Genomic DNA, 20,540 nt, shown 5'->3' on the forward strand with positions numbered 1-20,540 from the left:
AAGGAGGCTTTTCAGGCAGACTGAGCACAATTAATGATTGATCTAAAGTCTATGAAAATCGGTGACTTCTGTTGACTTCGGAATTGAATCTGACAGGATTTAGGAACTTCACATCTACTCATGAAGAGTGGGAGGAAAATTATTACTAGTTGATCTGTCACATTAGACTATCTATTAGAATGTCATGCTCTTGGCATCACCCACGTCAAAAGAAAGGCATTTCTATCATTTTCAGAGATGATGAAAATAGTAAATGACTTCCCTAACCAGCATACCAAAGAAAAAAAATCCTAAAAAGTTCTCTTGCAGAATAATAAGAAAATCTAAGTGGAATACATCAGTGTAACTTTACTAAACAAACTGTTACAGTCTTTTTTGACTTTTTGTTTCATTGTTTTGAAGGGGGAACAGACTTCCAGGGTGAACTCTATTAGCAGCTTTCTTAACTGTTACACTTTACTACTACACTTTTAACTTTAATAATAAAATTCACCTTGAGTTTCTCTGAAGGTCATTATTTAACAGAAATATTCTCATCTCGTGCTAGGTACTGCAGAAATAACTTCCCCATTAAAATAGCATCTGAATTTTTTGTCTTTGTAAATACAGATGAGAAGAATGGTATGCCCATTAAATCAGTGTTCTAAATCTCACCGCTATGACAGACGAATAATCTTATACATGTTATTGTTTTAAATATATTTTATGTATTTACATTTAAACGTTTGACTATGATAATTAGTTTCTGGACAGACTGAACATAAGGTAAGTACTTGACTAGTTTAACAATTTTGTACTTTAAAACTTATGAGATGAGGCACAGTAGTATAGAACGTTATGATTATTTCTGCTCCTAGAATGAATTACACAACTTAACAACCTGCATTTTATCTGCAAGCTAGTTAAAACCAAAACAGACAACTTACATTTCCACAACATCGTGCATGTAAATCACGCCTGGTAACTCACACATACAATCAGCAAACATTTGTATCTACGAACAACTACTTTGGATCAAGTGAGCCAACTGATCCTTTACATAGAATTTCGTAAGCATAAAGGTACTTGCACTTCAGTCAGTCTATCCCAATTTTTAAAATTCAGCTACAGATCTTGTATGTAGCTATTTATAAAACAACATCCCTTTATGAGACAGGGAATATTCCATGCAACTAAAAGATGCCAAAACATAGAGGAAAAGAAAATTCTTACCTTATATGAAATGTATAGCAATGTAATTATTGGTATAGAATACTTAATCACATGTGTCTAAGAGAAATCACAAAAAAAAAAGGTTATTCTGATGATACATTTATTTGGATAGACTTAATTTTTAATGTATTGATATCTGACATATTTATTAAGACTATATTCTCATTTTGTTTTCAAGTAAAACCCTTACTACAGACCCACCACAAATGATGCATTTATATCTATATACTTAAATCTGTGTTCTACAATGTGGAAAACACTGCATCATTCACTATAATAGAGTAAAGGTCTTCCAAGACTACTGATGATTTCTTAATATGGTGACTAAGACTTTTTTAGTAAAATTGTGGTTATTTTTCATAGCCACATCTATATTGCCATCTAGCGTATTCAAATGGAATTGTTTAATATAGAAACCACTAGAAAATACATCTTACTAAATTTATACAAATGTACTTCATAGATATCCAATTTGAGGACTACAAACAATATTAATTTCAGATGCCTTATAATTCCGAGTCTTGATTTGGTTTAGATATGGAGCAAAAACAAATTTCATGAAATGCTCTAAGTATAGTGCTAACCCTTCGTGATGTGTAGAGATGAATACACTTCAGGATAAGTTTCCATATTTCCGTACTGCACAGGCCAAAAGATGCAAATACACACATGTGGGATGTCCAGAGGTACTTCATTCTGGAAGACACAGACAAGTTTTTGCTGACCATCTGGAGCTCTGCTAAGCTGTGTTGATGAGAGCAGTTACGTTAGAGAAATTATGAACACAGTTTTCTTGGACTTTCAGGACTCTGAAAGAACTGAGTAAAAGACTGACTTTGCACTTTGCTATGTGCTCTTGAGAACATCTCTGCTCCCAAACTTTCGAATGTTCTTTTTGGCAGAACTTTGAGAAATGCCTCGGTCTACAAGCAGAAACACACCAGGAAGAGAAAGAAGGTTCATGATCCTATCAGCTTGTGGTCAGCATATCGTACGCTCTTATCCAAATATACTCAATCGTCTAAAAAAGCTTTTAATAGAATTTTAAAAAAAGTATACCTCATTGTGCTTAATGCCAGACACCCAAAAAGAACTGTGTGAATTAAGTTGTAAGCAGCATCAGGTTTCAGTGTTATTGTGCATTCTTCCACTTTTTCCATTAACTGGACCTGATTTGAACCACTAATTAAACAGAAAAAAAAGTGTTAATATATTAAGTTCCGTAACATATTTCATATAGTAGTCTGCATTTTTAAAAGTATTTAATCCTTCTTATGCTAAAGAGCAATGCTACTGCCATCAGTCCATAATCTTCTACTCTATCTATGATATAATTAAGCCTAATACCCCAACTTGCTGCAGCATCAGGTATTTATTCTCATATCTGGTTTTCTGGAAAGGCAATCAGTTTAAATGAGCTGCTTTAGAATGAGATAAAATGTTTACAGAAAGGCATGCTTTGTTTATTGCTTGAAGTAGCTACTCCCACAGGGTTCACAGGGCTTTTGATGAGAGTGAAGAACTTAGCTATGTTTTGTGAGGCTGTGCTGATGTATCTGGATGCTACTAAAGCTGCAGATTGGAAGGAAATTTACAGAAAAAAAGTGCTGAAAGGAGTGGTTATTGCTCAATGTCACTAGTCCTGTGCATGTATGTGGAGGGCTGATCAAAAAAAAGAAGCTGCTTAAGTGTGTGCGGTTTTTCCCTGTTTTTTTGAGTGGGGGATAACTGAGGTAACTGGGCAGTGTTAATTTAGGGTCATGTTTGGGATTACATTTAGGATTACAGAAAATAAATGCCGCAGAGTCTTTTGTTTGTTTTAAAAATTGATTGACGCAGTAAGCTTTTTAAGAGGCTGGTTGAATAGTACCAAAATACCTTATAGATGACTATGACTTCACAATTATCATAACAATTTCAAAACCAGAATGTCTTAGATCCTCTCCCTCCCCCTCTTTCTCTTCCTGTTTTATCCTGTTTTCCATAAAACCTGCAATGAGTGGCATTAGTTACATGACACTTGAATTTTCGGTTAATCAAGTTTTATATCATCCCTTCTAACTTCTGCCCAGGTTGTAAATGTAAAACTGAGAGGTCTATAATGAATCATTTACTTTTTTTTTTTCAATAGCAGTTCAGTACTAATTTTATTCTATTGTTCCGTAAATTCCCGCAAATCCTACAGATTAACTACAGGAAGTGACAGCGGTGGTGCAGTTGCCACTCCCGCTTCTTCACGCAGATGACAGAAGTTCAGCACAGACTATCCTAGCTCACTTCTGGGCAGTTTGAGGATACTGCCAGGGAGATCTTTGATTGGGAGTGCTTTGCACAGGGAAAATGGGATGAACTAAAGAAACTAACATTGTTTTCTATAAAGACACCCTTCCCTTGCTTACCTTCCCCCCCAAAAAACCCCAACCAAACAGTCCTACACATACTGCAAAAACTTCAACAGCAAACAAAAGAGCTTGAAGGAATCTAGGGAAGAATGTTTCTTTGTTTAATCTTGTTACATCCTTTACATTTTTAGCTTTAATAGGAAGTTCTTATTTTGCTTGATCTCTCTATTATATGTCCTACTGGTTTTTTAGTACCTGTGGAAAGTAATACTGTATGCTGCTGTATTCAACTGTCAGTTCCTTAGCCTGTTGAAGAAGAGAAAATTGATAAAAACATGAATTATTTTTAAAACATATTTTACCTGAGGTTCCGAAAGGCAACAATTACAGCTACTACTGTCATAAGGAAGAGAACAAATACGTAGATGCAAAAAAGTAACGTATCCGAGAGTCTTGAAAAAGTATTTAATGGTAGTAAACCAAAAGCTTCTTCGCAAAGATACAGGTTAGCATCAAAATCTCTAAAGGAAAAAGAATAATCCTTGTCATCATGTATTTCATAACTTGGTGTCAAAAAGGACCAAAGTTTACTTTTTTCCCCAAACAATTATAAAGCCACAGTTGTGCAGATTATTATGAAAGAAAATGCATAACATAAACATGAGGTAAAAATCCATGATTTATCACCAGGATTTTAAATGAGAACAACCTTCAGCCTTCACTTAATGAAGTCATAAAAAAAAGTAAAATTTTAGCTAAATCATACCTTGTTGCCCCAAATCCAAATTTTGCTTTCAGGAATTTGAATATATGTTCATCTGACTCCAGATTAAGAATTTTCTATGACAGGGGAAAAAGAAAGGAAATTATATTTTAAGTCAAAAAATTAAGCTTCACACTGTAAACAGTTTTTTCATCATTTAAATGAAAGCATGAAGCAACAGAGGTTTACCGAGATAGGGTGTTCTGCAATCAAATTAGCATTCAGTTTGTAATTATAGTCCTGTGGTCCAAAGGACAACTTACTTTTTAGAATATCTATTAGGATTAGTTTCTATTTACAGATAAAGATTATCCAGGACAAGTTGGTTTTAGCTGTATTTTTAATTTCAATGACTTATCACATCTCACTGTGATACTTTTAATTTCCACAGTACTAAATTTTAACCTGTTGATATAGATCTTCTGAAGTGACTCAAAAGCAAAAAAAGCGTTACTGTCACTAATGTCTGCAGATACCTCTGTGCACAAGAAGCAAATAAAAGTGTGGTATGGTCTACAACATTTTTATAACAAGTATTCATTTTTAACCGCATTCAACTGAAAATTAGGTTCAATGAAAAACTTTGGAAATGTTCAGCAGTATCAGAATACAGTATGAATCTGTACTTGTCATAAAATCACAGGTGAGCTTCAAGTTATGAATATGTATTCGATTATTTGGCATTAATTTATGAAGTTTTAAGAATATGTTTTAATATTTATACCAAAAAGATTATCAAAATGATCTTTCATTTCTAAAACAGTCTCTGAAATGCAATGAGATTTCATTGCAGTCTTTATTTAATGATACTACTGTACATGATTAACAAACAGCTTTTAAGTTAATACATTTTCTAAGTTTCTATATTAAAAATTATTTGCTTACCTTTATGAATTTATTTATTAGGAGAGTGAAGCACAAGACTAATAGTACATGGAGGATAAGTTGCACAAGCCTGTTAAGCAAGCCGCCCTTTTTTAGGTTTTTCTAGAAAGAAGAAAGTATTAATATTTCACTACGTTTGTACTTATTTCGAACAAAAGCAACACAGACTATTTGAAATAGCTTGTCTGCTAAGTCTGATCAGGATCAGATTTGTATTTGGTTCATGTAACCAAAAATGTATACGTAACCAAGTATCCAGAATAAAGATATATTTCTTCCACAAAACTGAAGAGGCAATATCACAAAAACTCCCCAGCGTATTGATCTGGCAGAGTTTTGTAACTACCCAAAATAGCCTTCCTTCAGAGGTGGCCCCATTATATTTATACAACTGCTGGCACCCAGTGCAACTGTGGTTGTGTTCCAAGATTCCCCTAATTTCAGTAGTATTGTGTGCCTTTTGAAATACCTAGCCATTAGGTGGAAAAGGTGTCTTTTGGCTCTGTCAGTTTGTAGGATTTTGAGCAATTTTCCAGTTCAAAGCTTCAGATCTAAGAATGTTTCTTTGGCTGCTTACAGGCAATTTAGAATAGGTGCAGACGTTGTCTCATAATCAAAAACACAGTCTTGATTTTAAAAGGTCACGAGTGAGAGACAGCAGGAAAGCCCCTGTAAGTTCATATATTCTGTTTAGAGGCCGTCATCAGTGTCAGTATCAGAAAAAAATGAATTGTAAATACAGGAAGAAAAAAAAATCCCAACCTTTGAAAGAAACAATAGATTTCAGTAAACTGAATTTGACATGTGCCTAGTTCGCACAGAATATTTTGTTGGAGGCAGATCCATAAATCCAAAACAAGTCCAGCTGAAACAGGTGTAAAGTCCGTTTATACAATTCTTTTGCAGGATCCAAACTGCAGCTTGCACAATCATAAATGTTAATAGCAATCACAGAATTATGGTGTCTGATGTGCTTGGTTATGCTGTAGTAGGTGTAATTGAATTCATTATTTGATCATGCAATGTTTTTGTTGCTTTATGCTATAGTAATTCCTCTAATTAGTATTAGTAATTTAAGATTATAATGCATATAAATTACCCATTTATCTATATATATCACACTCTAACCACAAAAATATTTTGGTACCTACCTGGATTGTTCTTGCTATCAAGACAGAAGCATTAAAACTTAAAAGTAATGATCCAAGAATCATAGAATTAAAAAACTGTAGGACACACACTAGCAGCAATCCAGAAATCTGAATGATATAGAGCCATGTAACCTGTAACAATAATGAGATTTTTATGCCTATAAAACTTCAGTCACAGCTGTTTTTCTTTGAATATGTTTTAGTATTTATTTAAACATCAATTATTTTTACAAAAAATATATCGTCTTGTACTACATCATTACGCTTTGAGCCATTACTATATCCTTTCTATATTTACATCCTGAACTAGTTAGGTTAATATTTTATACCTAAGGAAGCCTCATGCTATATCAAAGTAGATGAGTTAAGCAATTGCACAGTGAGGAAAATATTAAATACTTAATATTTGGAAGATGTTTTGTATTTTCTTTCATCAAAGAACTGTTTCTGTAGCCTCTCTAACGTCTTTATGACTAAAGAGTCATGTCTCAGTGCAGTTCAGCCATCAAACATTAGCTGATTTCTCGGAATTTTTAATAATAGTTTAGTATTTTTTGAGCTACACTACACTATTATGAATGTTGAGCTGAATGCAGACACTAACAACCAGCTGATTTTCTGATACAGTGGTACCAGAACATAAATTTTACCTGACACAAGGATTCTGATTGCACAGCAGTGGTGTAAATCAGTACCAAATGGCCCAACAAACTCCAACAGTTTTAAGTAGCACTTTTGGAAAATTAACATGGAATAAGAGTGGTGCAGTAAGTCCATTTTAGTATAATTCAGGATGAAGCTGGTAATTTGCCAGCTTTTAAGGTAGCTGATTAGTCACATTAATTGCTACCTGCAGCCTACATTTGCAGACATAATTAAGAGTTTAGAAACTGTTAAATAAACCACATTTATTTTGATATGCAGCCACCATACTAATTTTCAGTCAAATTAATACAATCACTAATATTCAAGTCTGCTTCAAATTTAAAATGAAATTAACACTCTTCATCCTACTGCAACCTTCCTTAGAGCTAGAACCTTTTTCAACTAGTGTAAGCTTTACAAGGGCTAAAATAATCTCAGTAGAATTTCACAGTGACATTACATTCAAAGACAATGTTTTCATCTTCTATAGTATATTTCTGTTTCCTAAGATTGACTGTAAGTGATTCGTTATCTTCTTAGTAACACTTTTTTTCACTTTTTGGCTCATTCAGTTCAGTGACGACGTTGTTATTTTGTGGTGAATTTCAGTGTACGAAAGATAACTGCTTCTCTGGTCTATCATCTTCCCTCTCTTTGTGGTACAGTGCTTACACCTAACCTTCAAACAGGGATGCACAATAATTGAGGCAAAATTCATATATTCATATGTTATGACTTCATCTTAGGCAAAGATTTCTTGTGCTACTTTTTTTTTTATTTTTTCTGGCCACATCCAGAGGACATGCTTAAGCTGTGGTGTTAGGTCAACTGTTATGATGGTGTTTAAAAGCAATCTCTTAACAGTGCCAAAACATAGCTGTGTCTAAACAAAAGCAGAGCAAAATTAAACAACAAAAGTGAATTACATAAAGTGAAATAGTATCAGCTGAAAAAAAGCAGAAACAGTGGTGTTTTGATTATTCATTTTTACACTTGGGTTATATACACCCTCATTACTTCAAAGCACAAAGCAGCACAGTGTATAATCTTTTGCTTTAAGCATCCAGGCCACCGGTTAGTAAAATACCTCCAAAACTGTTAGCTTTATGGTAGAAAAGAAAAGTTTGGTTACTTCCAAACATGATCTTACCTTTGCTGTGGGAAGCATGTCAAAGCAGTCCAGTATGAATAATGCCAATGCTTGTATTAGCATCATAAACTGATTAAATTGCCAAGTCAGGCTAAAGAGAAACGTTGCTATGAATATAGCCATAAGGGTCAATCTCTGGAAGGAGGCAAAGTAGTTTTATATTTTTATAGTTTCCTTCATAAAAAACCAACCAAAACCCACCAAAAAAACCCCAACAAAAACCACCAAAACCACCTTAATTTCTTTTTATTTTAAATCCATTTTTAAAACATTAATATGAGTTTTCTACCTGCAATAACTGCTTGGAGGATAATGAACATTTTTTTTGAGAGTTACACATTTGTAGTTATGTCTGTATTTTGCCATTGTAATAGCACTTGCAAGAAAATGGTGAGATCTCAAATAGTTTCAGCCCATAGATTAACATGCAATATGCGTTTTACTATGCTATAAACAGCAGTTATTTGAACAAACTGAGGAGTAATGACTTAAGAACCGTTTGTCAAAGAAATTGTATCACCAATTTGCTTTTATTCTTGCAGATCAGGACAACCTCCTTGTATTTCTAAAATAAATGAAATCAAAAGAAAATCTTTAATCCTTGTGCTTTACAAGCTTTTCTCCTGCCCATTTTGTGTTAGTCTCTTATGTTTTCTCAAATACACAGTACTGTTGTCTTGTACTTTCTTGAGCTTTCTTGTTTTTTTTCAGTGCTGAGCACATGTATTCCTTTGTATTTCAACTACATTTAAATTAACAGAAGGCTCATCTGAATAGTGTTTTCAACGTTATAAGTGATTTGTGTGTGTGTATATCCACTGCTATAAATGCTTATTAAGTATTTTGTCCTAGGTCTTATAGGCAGTTTTCTGGTAACTAATTTTACTACGTCATACTTATTAGAAATACTCACTTCTTGAACAGGCTGTAAATGAGTTCTGAGTAGGTATGTGATGGCTGCTATCTGAACAGCAAAGAATGGTAGTGCCCAGTTCTCTCGTAAAGGAATGGTGAATTCTACTCGTGTAGTATCTATTCTGTACAAAACAAAGGGCATTTCATAAATCTAAAACAACTAAAACACCAACTTGTTGACAGAGAGATTGCAATGAGAGGCATCTTTGTGGTATTTGAACTACTTATTGATAAAAAAGGAGGCTCTACGCTCCAGTTCCTTTAATACACCTGCCTCTGAAAAAATATCATTATGAAGGTTCTGCAAGTCATCCATTGTTTTGGTAACTCAAATGTTGTACTTAAGCTTCACCTACTGTGAAAACTTCTCCTATGGATTAAATCTTACTTATGAAGCACAGCTTGGATAATTTAAAAATGAACGAACAAACACCCAAACAAAATCACTCCCAAAATCCAGCACGTGGTTTTCACACCACAAGTAATTTCACTTCATTTTTTGATTTGCAAAAAGCACATATAAGAATAAATAGGTATCAGTTTCTTCACTGCGATCCCAGTGAATTGGATTTGAATACTGCCAAACTGATACGGAATTTCTGGCCATTTTTTGAATGTTTTAACATAAAAATTATGTGACAGAAGTTAGTAAAAGTTCCTCAAAGGGCAGTCATTTACAAAACCTGAACTAAAAGTTAAAACCAAAAAATAATTCCCTTTTTTCTTGTGTAGAGAAAATGCTTGCTAAAAAGGAAAGTAAACAATACATCAGAGATGCTTAGGTGGATGAGAAAAACCTTCCAAAATGGAGTTATTCAGTAGCCTCAGATGTACTTCATCTGAACAAAAAGTCTTTACCCAAATCAATTCCATGTACTTATTCTATTTGCATAAAAGATAAAAAGCTCCCATTGTTCATGAATTATTAGAAAGATGGATAAAACAAATCTGTTCCAAATATTCTGTAAATGGAAAAGATGACCTCATGTAATATACATGTGAACTACTGCACATCACATGTATTTTTTAATTACTTTCATCTTAGGAGAAAGAAACGTTTTACCACCATATACCTATAATTATTCCGTAATGGACATGCTTGCAGATAAACTTCTTTACAGCTGCTGATTAACATATCAAACAGTTTTGATAGAACTGACACTGTACTTTTATTTTCCTGATTAAGTTACAGATAACAGCCTGTGTCGCCAGTCTTAGCTCCATGCCAGCAGCTTACTGCTGGCCTAAAGCCAGTTCTTTAATTTTTCTCTCCAAATTGAGAATTCTTCAAGTGATAAAGCACTAGAACAGCTCAATTACTATCTTTTTTTCTCTGAGTCTTAGTGCAGCAGATGTCTACAGGAATAAGGGAACAGAGAAGCTGAACTTCTGATGATCTTAGGTTGTTGAGGTTGGGTGCTGGGCAGAGAGACCTGAAGGGCATATATGCAGGCGTCTTTAACATCTAAGGGATCCTAGGCTGGAGAAGCCAGGGTACATCATCTGGAGATACAGACAGACCTGAAAGATGTAGTCCACTTCCAGAGACCAATTTAAGCCAAAATTTTCTACTTAAACTTCTTGAAACTTTAAAATCCTAGCCTGCAATGTCAGCTCATTTCTGATTATTTTCTAATTATTTTGTATTATTTAAATATTTTTCTCCATTTTCTGGTTAATCAGGAGAGAGGCCTTACGGTTTCATTTTTTTGTTGAATTAATCATGCATTTGAAGGTTTAATGCCTTACCTTTGACATGAGGTACAATTTTAGAAAGATAGCATGTTTAATCTCACTTACCTGTTTGTAACATACCAGCAAGCTGCCAACAACCCTGAAAGCCACGTTCCACTAAGAAGCCAGCTTGTTACATACAGAGCAATGACATAAACTGCCTGAAGTCCAAACAAAGTGTAGATATAAAAATAAACGGGCTCTAGGTATTGCTGTAAAACATAAGAATACTGATGTTGACATAAAACACTCATGGGGGGGATTATACTTAATATGAATTAAGTTTTGCTTTTACAAATTAAAAAGGTATCAGGAATATTTCTAATTAGAAAAATAACTAAAAAGGGGAGCTGTGATTCACTGCGCAATCTTCATAATGCACTTACAATCTAAAGCCATAAATAAATGCCTACCTGAATTGGAAGAATCCTATACAGAATGCTGAGAAACACCTCCTGGTAAACATTCATTCTTTCAAGTATGTTAATTGTCCTCACAGATTCAGTTTTATTGTCATATACTAAACCATGTAAACCTTAACGATAAAGAGAAATTGAAATAGGAGATTGTCATTTTCCCCCTCCATCTTCATTTGAACAGTGAATAAATTTTTCAAAGGTATTTTAGGATCTCTCATCAAAAACTGCAAACTTTGAGTCAAGGATTCAGATCACGTTACCACTGAATCAACATGACCTTTTGAGGTCTTCAGTTTCCCTGCTTCGAATGTGGCTCAGAGTGCTAATTCAAGTACTATATATTTAGTAATGTATAAAACATTTATTTTTTTACACTTACATTCCTAGTATAGAATCTGTGGTACATACTGGATCTTGAGAACCATTCTTGTCACTACTATGAACACAGGTGATGTTAATATTGGCAAATATGTAGTATAAGCAAAATTGCTAGGGAGCAACAGTTAAGTATCTAGAAAACATGAGACTGTCATAGAAAACCCCAACATCGTGTATGACTTCCTTGGAAGCTGTTCATCATGTCACTTACTGTCCAGGTATACAGCAAAAAAAAATTGCCCCTTCCCACAAAAAGCTCATAATTCAAATTAAACGAGAAGAATAGAATTAAAGTAAGATACTAAATAAACCAGTAAGGCCGAAACCTTAAAAAATATGAAAGTTGTCCCTCAAAGTGATTGCCTTCATCAGAATGTGAAGGCGTGGCACAGAAACCAAGGTATCACTGCGAAATTTACTATGTCCATAACTTAGGGGCTCCCTGGCGAATGAACAGAATAGATCTGTCTCCAGTACAATTGTTACACCATCTTTCACAGTTATGGTATTCCCTGTTCTCAACTATATTTGAAAAACTATTAAAAATAATTTCAGCTGGCAACACAAAGTAAAACTTACTTTACAGTTTACAATACCTTGCTGGATGGAAGCAGCCTGAATCATCTGTTTGTAGTAGGAATAATAAAGCCCACATTCTGTTCTGAATGAAATTTCTCTTTCGACTTCCTGCAAGTGAAAGTTCAATAGTAAATTCACTTTCCATTTGCTTTTCACTATCACATGAAGCTCCCTTCAACTCAAATTCTTGCTGCACCAGGGAAATTAACCTATACAGTGGCTTGAGTCTTTGGGTTTGTGCATTCTGTGCAACTTACTTAGTTCAAATAAAGGTAAAACACACGGACAAATTAGGTTGCAAAGCAAACGCTGAGGTGTCAATGCCTCTGTTAACTGGGGAAATGTATATGCCTTTTGCGATTCTGATAACGTTTTGGATCTTTTACTATTTTTTGTAACATTCAATGTTTAGATAGGTGCAGTGGCCAACATCTGGACTTTAAAACTGCATATGCTTGTTCCATGCATTTAACCTTTTCTTCCAGATGCAGATATCCCACAGTGTTCCATGGCTTTGCCACCTTAAGGCTCAATTACTTTAGTGTGCCGTACTCTGGACTGCACCATAACGGCACTCTGAGATTTCAGCTGGCAGGGTATGCTGCTGCCCACTTGTTAATGCTGTTTCTTGCAGGAAGGCAACTGTTCATCACTCTCATACTTAAACTGCAGGTTAAAGCGATTGTTTACTTGTTTTTAGTTGTAGGTGAAGTTATTATTTTTAATTTTAAAATGTTCAAATGATTTAAACCAGGTGCACTCCAAACTATGCCTCTTTCTTAGCTGATATTGCAGCAGGTGGGGCCTCTCCTAGAGAGAAGTGCTCTCAGTACAGGATCTCTGCTTTGGAATACACCTCCTTTTGTTAACTCATTAGTTGTGAAGACCAAATGAAATTTAACAAAATCAGAGGCTTCGGCGACCACATTTAAACAAAATAAGACTGCATGAACAACCAATCTGAAGAGAAATAATAGGCACCTTATACAAAATTGTTTTATTATTAGTGATCCTTTTAGTCGTTTATATAAAAACATCCCAGCAAATATCTCTGATAAGCAGTGAGTTAGAAAAAGTTTATATCCAGATTTGAAACCCCATACAATTCCTGTACGTGCTGTATGCAAGTCATTAAGAAATCTAAGTGATATTTCTGAAGATAATCTTATTAATTCAGTTTTCTTTATAAAAGAACATTACTGAAATAACAGAATGTTACTGTTTTCTGAGATTTTTAGGAATGCCATTCTGGTTAATGCAACCTTGCATAGAATCCCAAGACTTTCATCTTTCTTAGATGAAGAGTCCCAGCTCTTTTGCTGGGACAGAATCAATACTATTTCAGAGCTAACATAAAGCTAGATAAAAAAAAAATGTTCCTCCCTCCTTTACTGCCCAGTATAGAATCTTATCTCAAAACATGTGTTTTATTGAAGTCAACTGTTAACTAAAGTGATATTAGTTCTGGTCTGAGAAAAATCAACAGATAAAAACGCATCTGATTCAATGTAAGTTCACAATTAAACTCTCCAGCTGCTCTACAACATACAAATCATTATAATACCAGCAGAAGAAACTGACGCTGGCACTAAGTACTAAAAGTCACACACTTAGCAAAATGAGAATGCTGGATTTTGAACGAGCTTTAGTTTCAAATTCATCACTACTGAAAAGTTTTCTAATACCAAAAACTGGCTGATTCTAAGTGCTTATAAAAAAAAAAAGAAGAGAAGAAATGTTAACATTTGGAATTTATTAAGGGGGAGAGAGTAGTCACAGAGGGGGATCTAATTAGCAAAAATGCATTCAAACATGATTAATTTGTAATCCTGGCACCAGCTGTATTCAACCAAATGCTATACTTTATGAGACAAACACTAGTGAGTTTTACATCTGTTTCATGCTAAGATAACATCTGTTTTATTCACTCACAATACTTTTCCAGTTCCACAGCAATTTATACTTTTCCTAGTATTCCATGTCAATAAAAACAGACAGACTTATGGGTAAGCATTATAAGAGCACATGTTTATCTTTCTGTATATTCAGTTTGTGAGTGTTTAACAAAGAAGTTACTGCTGTTACAAGGAGAAAAAACACTGTCCTGTAGGATATATACAGAGTTGCATATGATTTCAATTTATGCAGTTGTATCCTTATAATATTAAGGATTCAAAATAAAATACAAAAGATTACTTCTCACAAGGGCAGTACAAAAGTCTAGAGCTTACATTCCTAAAACTCTTTATCTAACTTATTCGGAATACTGAGCAAGCAAAGAAAGTCTGAGTTGAGTTTTTCTATAAATAAAGAGCGTAAGCAAAGTTCCAATTACTTTTTTTTTGACAAAGCTAAAGCACAATTTGTGTAATTGAAAATATTTTTCAGTTGTTCAATCAGAAAGATCTGAAAATCAACTCAACCATACAACTGGAAACTCAATAGAGACAGCTGCTGTCAATGTTCCTGGTTGCGAATTATGCCTTCAGCAAAGGTATTTAATCCTTGTACATGTTCTCTTGGCTGGTTAACCTCACGCTCACCTGTTAGAATGACAGGGTTCCTACTCAGATCAGACTTTTGATACAGAGTAAAAGTACCCATAACCACTCAACAGGTACTTCTTTGGAAAAGTACCATGAAAGTACTGGAGTGCCCTCCTCTTTATGACTTATGTGTTCACTTTGTAGAGTTCTCATTAGCTGTCTACCTGTTCCCCCATTTCCTTTCATCTTTCTTTTATATTCAAAATGTAAAAAGGGAAAATAGAAGCACTTCAGAGAAGGAGTCCCAGGATTCTTGTCCTGCACGTCTGAAAGTTTTAAAATTTGATATTTTTATTCTTGACTTTTTGCAAGCAGCAATTGTATTAAAGACAAACTCAATACTAAGTCTAAATGCTTAGTCAGAAGGGACAAAGAATAAATGAGAGCTCTGAAGTTTACCTCTTTGTGTTACAGTACTAATTTCCTATGTGGCCTTGGCTTACTCCTGTTCAAAGTTTCTTCAGAGTTTGCATTTGAACAAGCAATACCACAGCTGACGGGAAAGGTGATGCAATTCTCCTTCCCCCATAGCAGTCACTAAACTGCCACTGAAATTACTGAAAATAGACTAGCCATTCTATATGCGTAGTGCCAGAAAGTTTTCAGAAAACCGAAAAAGGATTTTTGGATAAGAAATCTATTTTGGCTTTCATCATCATAAACAGAAATGTTTGTTGTTTTCAAGTATATGAGAAGAGATTCAAACTTTTTTCTTCAAAATTGTTTGATCAAGATAAGGGATTATAACCACCTGCAATCCCTGCTTGAAGCGTACACAAACACAGCTTCTAACTATGTAACTTAGTGTTCCGTATTCTCATTTTTTTTGTTGCTGTTGGAATAATAATAAAAAAAAGAGAACATCAATCATGTACCTCTTTCATAGCATAAACCATTCTTTGAGATCTCCATTTTCAGTTTTTAAGAAAACAATTTTACATCTTTCTCCAATAACCATGGCAAATTTATAATAGCAGCCATATTTATTAGACATAACAACGAGAGTCACACGTACTGCAGCAGCTGAAATCAATGCACCGTTGAAAGCCATATTCAAAATGGAACAAAACAGTGCAACAAGCACAGAACGGTTATTCTAGTTGGGTGAACCATTGCTGGAAGGCACAGAGATTTATTTCCGTTTTGATATCTAATGGCATTCTAGTGTACTTAAAATGAAAACAATTATCAAATAAATTAAGCATTTCATCCATTGGGAGGCAACTTAATTGCAACTATAGACTTGCTTCTCTCAGTGAACTTTGTGTCCCTCTGTATCAGTTCAACAGAATGAAAATGCTGTATGCGTTATGTTCATACATTGCCACAAGTCCATGCCTGTTTGTACTTCAAATATACAATACCTGTGAAATTAATCAATACTTGCTTTTGGAAGGAAAAGACAAACCTAAGGTGTACCTTCAATATACATACAATCTATCTATACATTCAAAGGCAGATGAGAATGAGTACAAAACAGTATTATATGTATATTACAATGGCAATTGTTTCAGTAAGTGCCAACTATTTTTATTACAGGAGTATGTGTGTTTCTGGGACAGAAAAAGCGTGTAGTATAGGAAAGATATTGCAATGCAAGTATTCCAATTAAATATACATATTCTTTGAATAACATAATACATAGACCTAACAGTGACTTTTAGGCATCTAAAAGGAAAATGAGTCACCTGTTTCTTCCCTCTGGTTAAATTTAGATATGTGTACAGCTGCATTATTTTCCCATGCAATGATTCTAGGAAAAAACTAGTCAGTCCTGGATCTTGGGAATGGTTGGTTCTACATTGGTGAATGTCTGAAATATGTTTTGAGGTTTGCAGATTTAGGATAACATTATATAAAATTAGTATTGAATAGTAAGAGACTGTGCCTAAACTGTATTACGATATCACAGTATAAATACAATTAAAGAACTGTGTGCCAGGATTTTGCGTATTGTTTAACTGTTTTTCATTTGGTTATGTATTGCTTTGGATAAAAGGAAGATGATTATAGAGCAACATATAGTAGAAATAGTTGAAATTCTATTCTAGATAATGATCAATGGTTGGAAGAACCATAGCTACAACTCAGGCATGAGCTGGGTAGCAATGTTTTTAGAGAAAAACTGGGGAAAGGTATTTATAAAAATGATCAAGGATTTAAAAAGTGGTGGGAAGGGAAACGCAGCTTTTTGTAAATTAAATTTTTAAAAATGAAATATTCTATATTTTTGAGCAAGTTACACGACAAATACATAAATAAATGAAATTTCAACTAACACTCATATTAATGCTCTATAAAGCACTAAGAAAACTATGAAAATGACTTGTTACCTTAATATTGGAAAACCACAGGTCATTTTCATGCAGTGTAGCAACATAAACAGAAGTAAGAAGTCCAAGAGAGATGGCAACAATTCCACCAACAATTACTGAAAGTACGTTCCACAGCTTTCCACCTGTATGATCTTGGAAGAAAAATATTTCACTCTGTAATTGTGAAGCACATAATCCAACTCATTTATACATTGCCTGTGCTAGTACAGTTTACATTTTGTTGGTAACAGGACACTTGGTTTTAATAGGTCTTTATGGGTTTTTACTTTCTCATATAGCGAACTAAAGAGTATTTTATTTAAATGCAAAGTGAAATAAGGTGTGCCCTAATTAGCAAAATGTAGTTACAGTTTAAAAGCACCATGATCCTATACAAATCTAGATGAATACCATATCTAATTTGTAAATCTAAATGGAAATATCCTCCAGGCCAACTTTTTTAATTAAGGCAATGCAGGATGACTGTTAGATCACAAAATAAGAAATTAAAATCTTCTTCACACATATTAAAATGGCTGCCTGTTTTTTGGGGGTTTGCTTGTTTTTTGTAAAGAACACCATTGAAAATTCAGAAGTCTCACTGAATACCCACAAAGAGACTGAACAGCGGCCAAAGCAGTCTTCGATAATGGTGTCATGCTCTGAATTGCAGATGACCTCCTGCTGACAGAATAAGATTACAGATGGAATGCCAGGAAAGAAAGGTTGTGTTTCTGGGTAGCTCAAGCAATTTATTGTACACTTATGTTCCTGGTTTTTTTAGGTGTTTTTTTTTTTTTAAATGTTGATATAAGGTTTCATATAAATCTCAGTGATCTGGAACTATAACTTTGAAATTGCTATTTCATCCAGTGTGGGACATCTACATAATGGGTACCAAATATACAATCAATTGAACTGAGGGCTGGGCTGGATGAGAACTATGATCACTTTCATGTTTTATATATAGCCTATGTGTACTTGTGTGGAAACAACAATGTAACTTTCTTTTCATCTACCCAAATTGCATGTGTAGAAACATTTGGAATTTAGATCAAAACATCCCTTAAAATAAGTTAATTAAAAAAAAACCCCAAACCTAACAAACTTTGCCAACTTTAAAGTTATAATTCCAAACAAAAATGTCAGAATTTCATTACTTAAACAGATCCTCCAATTAAGACACTTAATGTCTCTCTTTTAAATTTACCTAGCTAGTCTGTCCTATAGTAAAAAAGCAGATTTCATGTGCAATCTGCTTATACTTAAGTACAACTCATTGGAGGTCTTCAGCTCCTTTTATGTTACCATTGATTTGAACTGGGATTTGTTTAAGAACCTACGATGGCTACACGAAATCTGATAGCGTGTCACTGATACTAAATCAAAAAGAATTGTTCTCACCAATTTAAACTAGGATTTTAAAACAGTAATCTGCAGTAATCTGCACGCCCTCTGTCTCATGCAATTAATTTTGGTGATAGCTATTCAAGCATGAAAATGTATTTGGTATATACCTAGTTCTAACCTGTGCATAGGATAGATATCAAAAGCTGAATGCTACTAAAAAGCCATAAAGTCACAATTCTTTTCATTACCCACCAGACAGAGTTTTCCCATCAGGCTTCACATTCTTCTCCTCTGAAGGCTGATCTTCAGCAGCTTCTGTGCCTTTTCCAACCCTTCTCTGTCTTACGGTTGTCATGATGTCAGTTACTTTAATTCATTATTCTTCAGTCTGACTCCTAAATGGACACATACAAGCAATGCATCTTCCTACCCAAACATTCACTTAATACTTGTATGAAATATCTGAAAACAGAATCATATTTTACTGTTGTCAGTGACTTTGACTTACAGAACTGTACTGTAGTTGAAGTGTACCTTACAAAAATGCAAGATTTTTAAAATTTATACAACTCGGTGCAAATGACTGTATACAGAACTTTGTCTCAAATTTGTAAAGACTTAAGTTCATTATTTTACATACTCTTGAACAGGTTTTCAGAACTATTCGTTATTTTGATTGGCCTCACCTTTGGCCCTTGACTCAAAATGCACACCAGGCTCCACTTTTTGAAAATGTGTAAGCCCTTCAAAGAAAAATCAGTCCTTTTAGGGTATTATAGTTGTTCACCTAAAATAGAAAGCCAGTTGTTTAAATCTTGGCTTTCAAGACATCCCGAACATGGAGACCATAACATGCAAAAATGATGCCAGAGAAAAGAAGAGCTGCCAGCCCTTCCCCTGTGAATTCCCAGGTGCTCTCTGCTCTGTGAGCATGGTCTGTATATAAAACTGCTTCAACCTGCCATTCTACATCTGAAAAAATCAATGGTGTCCCATCCTGAATGCAAAAATCTGCTACCATTCCCAGAGAGCAAATGCTGGTATTTGTGTTACCACTGGTGTAATTGACTGGTGATGGTAATACTCAAAGAAATACACCTCAACTGCACAGCTTTGTTGTTTTAAAGCTTTTGCAGTAGATTAGCTTCACCTCTTTCCCTCATGCCTGGGAAAACACACGGAGGGAGCTATGTGAGCATGTATTCAAGTCGCTTATAAACAGGTGGTTTGTAGGAAATGTGATAATTAATTAATTCAGGCAAGATGGTCATCATAACGATGCTCCTTCCTTGCACTGCCAGTCTCAGTCAGCTTCTCTTGATGCCTTGGGCCGGAGGGAACGGTTTTGGCCTAGCGCACCCGGGGAAAACCTCGAGAGGGCGCCGGGAGGAACACCCCGCCTCCACAGCTGCCTGAGGTAAGGCCGGGAGCAGGACAGGCCCTGCGGATGGAGGCCGGGCCCGGGGGGCGCGATGGGGAGCCTGGGCGAGGCCGTCGGTGGCGGCGAGAAGTCGGCCGAGGCCGCGCGAGTATGGCGAAAGGGGAAGCGGCTCCGGGGGCTGAGCAAGGGCGGGAAGCGGAGGCAGGAGGCCTGGGCCGGGCCTGGGGCCGCAGCTCCCCCGGCGGCTGGGGCGGTCCCCGCGGGGCGCGGGCAGCTCCACAGAGCGCCGCCCTTCCGCGGCCTGCGCGGCCCGGCCCGCTCAGTGGCGGCTCTGCCGGCCGCCCGTCTCCTCCCCTTCCTCTCCGCGTCCCCCTGGGTGGGTCGGTACCTGCCGGAGCTCCGAGGGCCGCGGGTCGCTGCGGCGGGGCGGCTTCTCCTACGGGCGCTGGGTGCGCGGAACCGCCCGGGAGCGGGGGGGACGGGGACGGGGCGCGGCACCTTTTGTTCGCCCCTGTCAGGCGGAGCGGAGGGGCTGCGGCAGCCGGGGGCTCGGCGGCGGGCAGGGGAGCGATGGTGGGCTGGCAGCAGCCGCCAGCGGAGGAGGAAGGCCCGGTCGGGGAGGAGCTGCCGGCTGTGGGGAGTGGGCGGGCGGAGGGCCGGGGCCGGGCGACGGCTGGGGCGGCACCTTTCTCGGCGGGAGCCTTCGGTTTGCCCGGCTGCTTTCGGGCTCTGCGGAAAAAGAAGTACGGCGGGAAGAAGGTTGTGTGCGAAAGCT

At 36.1% G+C, this 20,540-nt stretch overlaps 1 protein-coding gene across 9 annotated transcripts in view; it reads right to left on the reverse strand.

Annotated features, from left to right (window-relative positions):
• DPY19L3 (dpy-19 like C-mannosyltransferase 3) overlaps positions 1–20,540 on the reverse strand; it is a 38,884-nt gene extending 18,344 nt beyond the window's left edge. For 3 of the 9 annotated variants that reach the window (XR_012586512.1, XM_074583004.1, XM_074583006.1), the window contains exons 1-15: positions 20,154–20,539; positions 18,637–18,779; positions 17,053–17,186; positions 12,191–12,281; positions 11,211–11,332; positions 10,864–11,009; positions 9,062–9,185; positions 8,149–8,283; positions 6,354–6,485; positions 5,203–5,304; positions 4,321–4,394; positions 3,917–4,075; positions 2,272–2,394; positions 1,797–1,908; positions 1,213–1,269 (exon numbers count right to left, since the gene is read on the reverse strand). Coding sequence is in view for 6 of the 9 variants with exons in the window: in XM_074583004.1 (XP_074439105.1) it covers positions 1,213–1,269; positions 1,797–1,908; positions 2,272–2,394; positions 3,917–4,075; positions 4,321–4,394; positions 5,203–5,304; positions 6,354–6,485; positions 8,149–8,283; positions 9,062–9,185; positions 10,864–11,009; positions 11,211–11,332; positions 12,191–12,281; positions 17,053–17,186; positions 18,637–18,739 (1,614 nt within the window). In the remaining 3 variants the exon portion in view is untranslated. Of the gene's footprint in view, positions 1–1,212; positions 1,270–1,796; positions 1,909–2,271; positions 2,395–3,916; positions 4,076–4,320; positions 4,395–5,202; positions 5,305–6,353; positions 6,486–8,148; positions 8,284–9,061; positions 9,186–10,863; positions 11,010–11,210; positions 11,333–12,173; positions 12,282–17,052; positions 17,187–18,636; positions 18,847–20,153 lie in introns of those variants that run through there. The other 6 variants (XR_012586513.1, XR_012586514.1, XM_074583001.1 and 3 more) reach the window with 5 other exon arrangements.

Source organism: Larus michahellis, chromosome 4 (assembly GCF_964199755.1).
Source record: "Larus michahellis chromosome 4, bLarMic1.1, whole genome shotgun sequence".
Lineage (NCBI taxonomy): Eukaryota > Metazoa > Chordata > Aves > Charadriiformes > Laridae > Larus > Larus michahellis.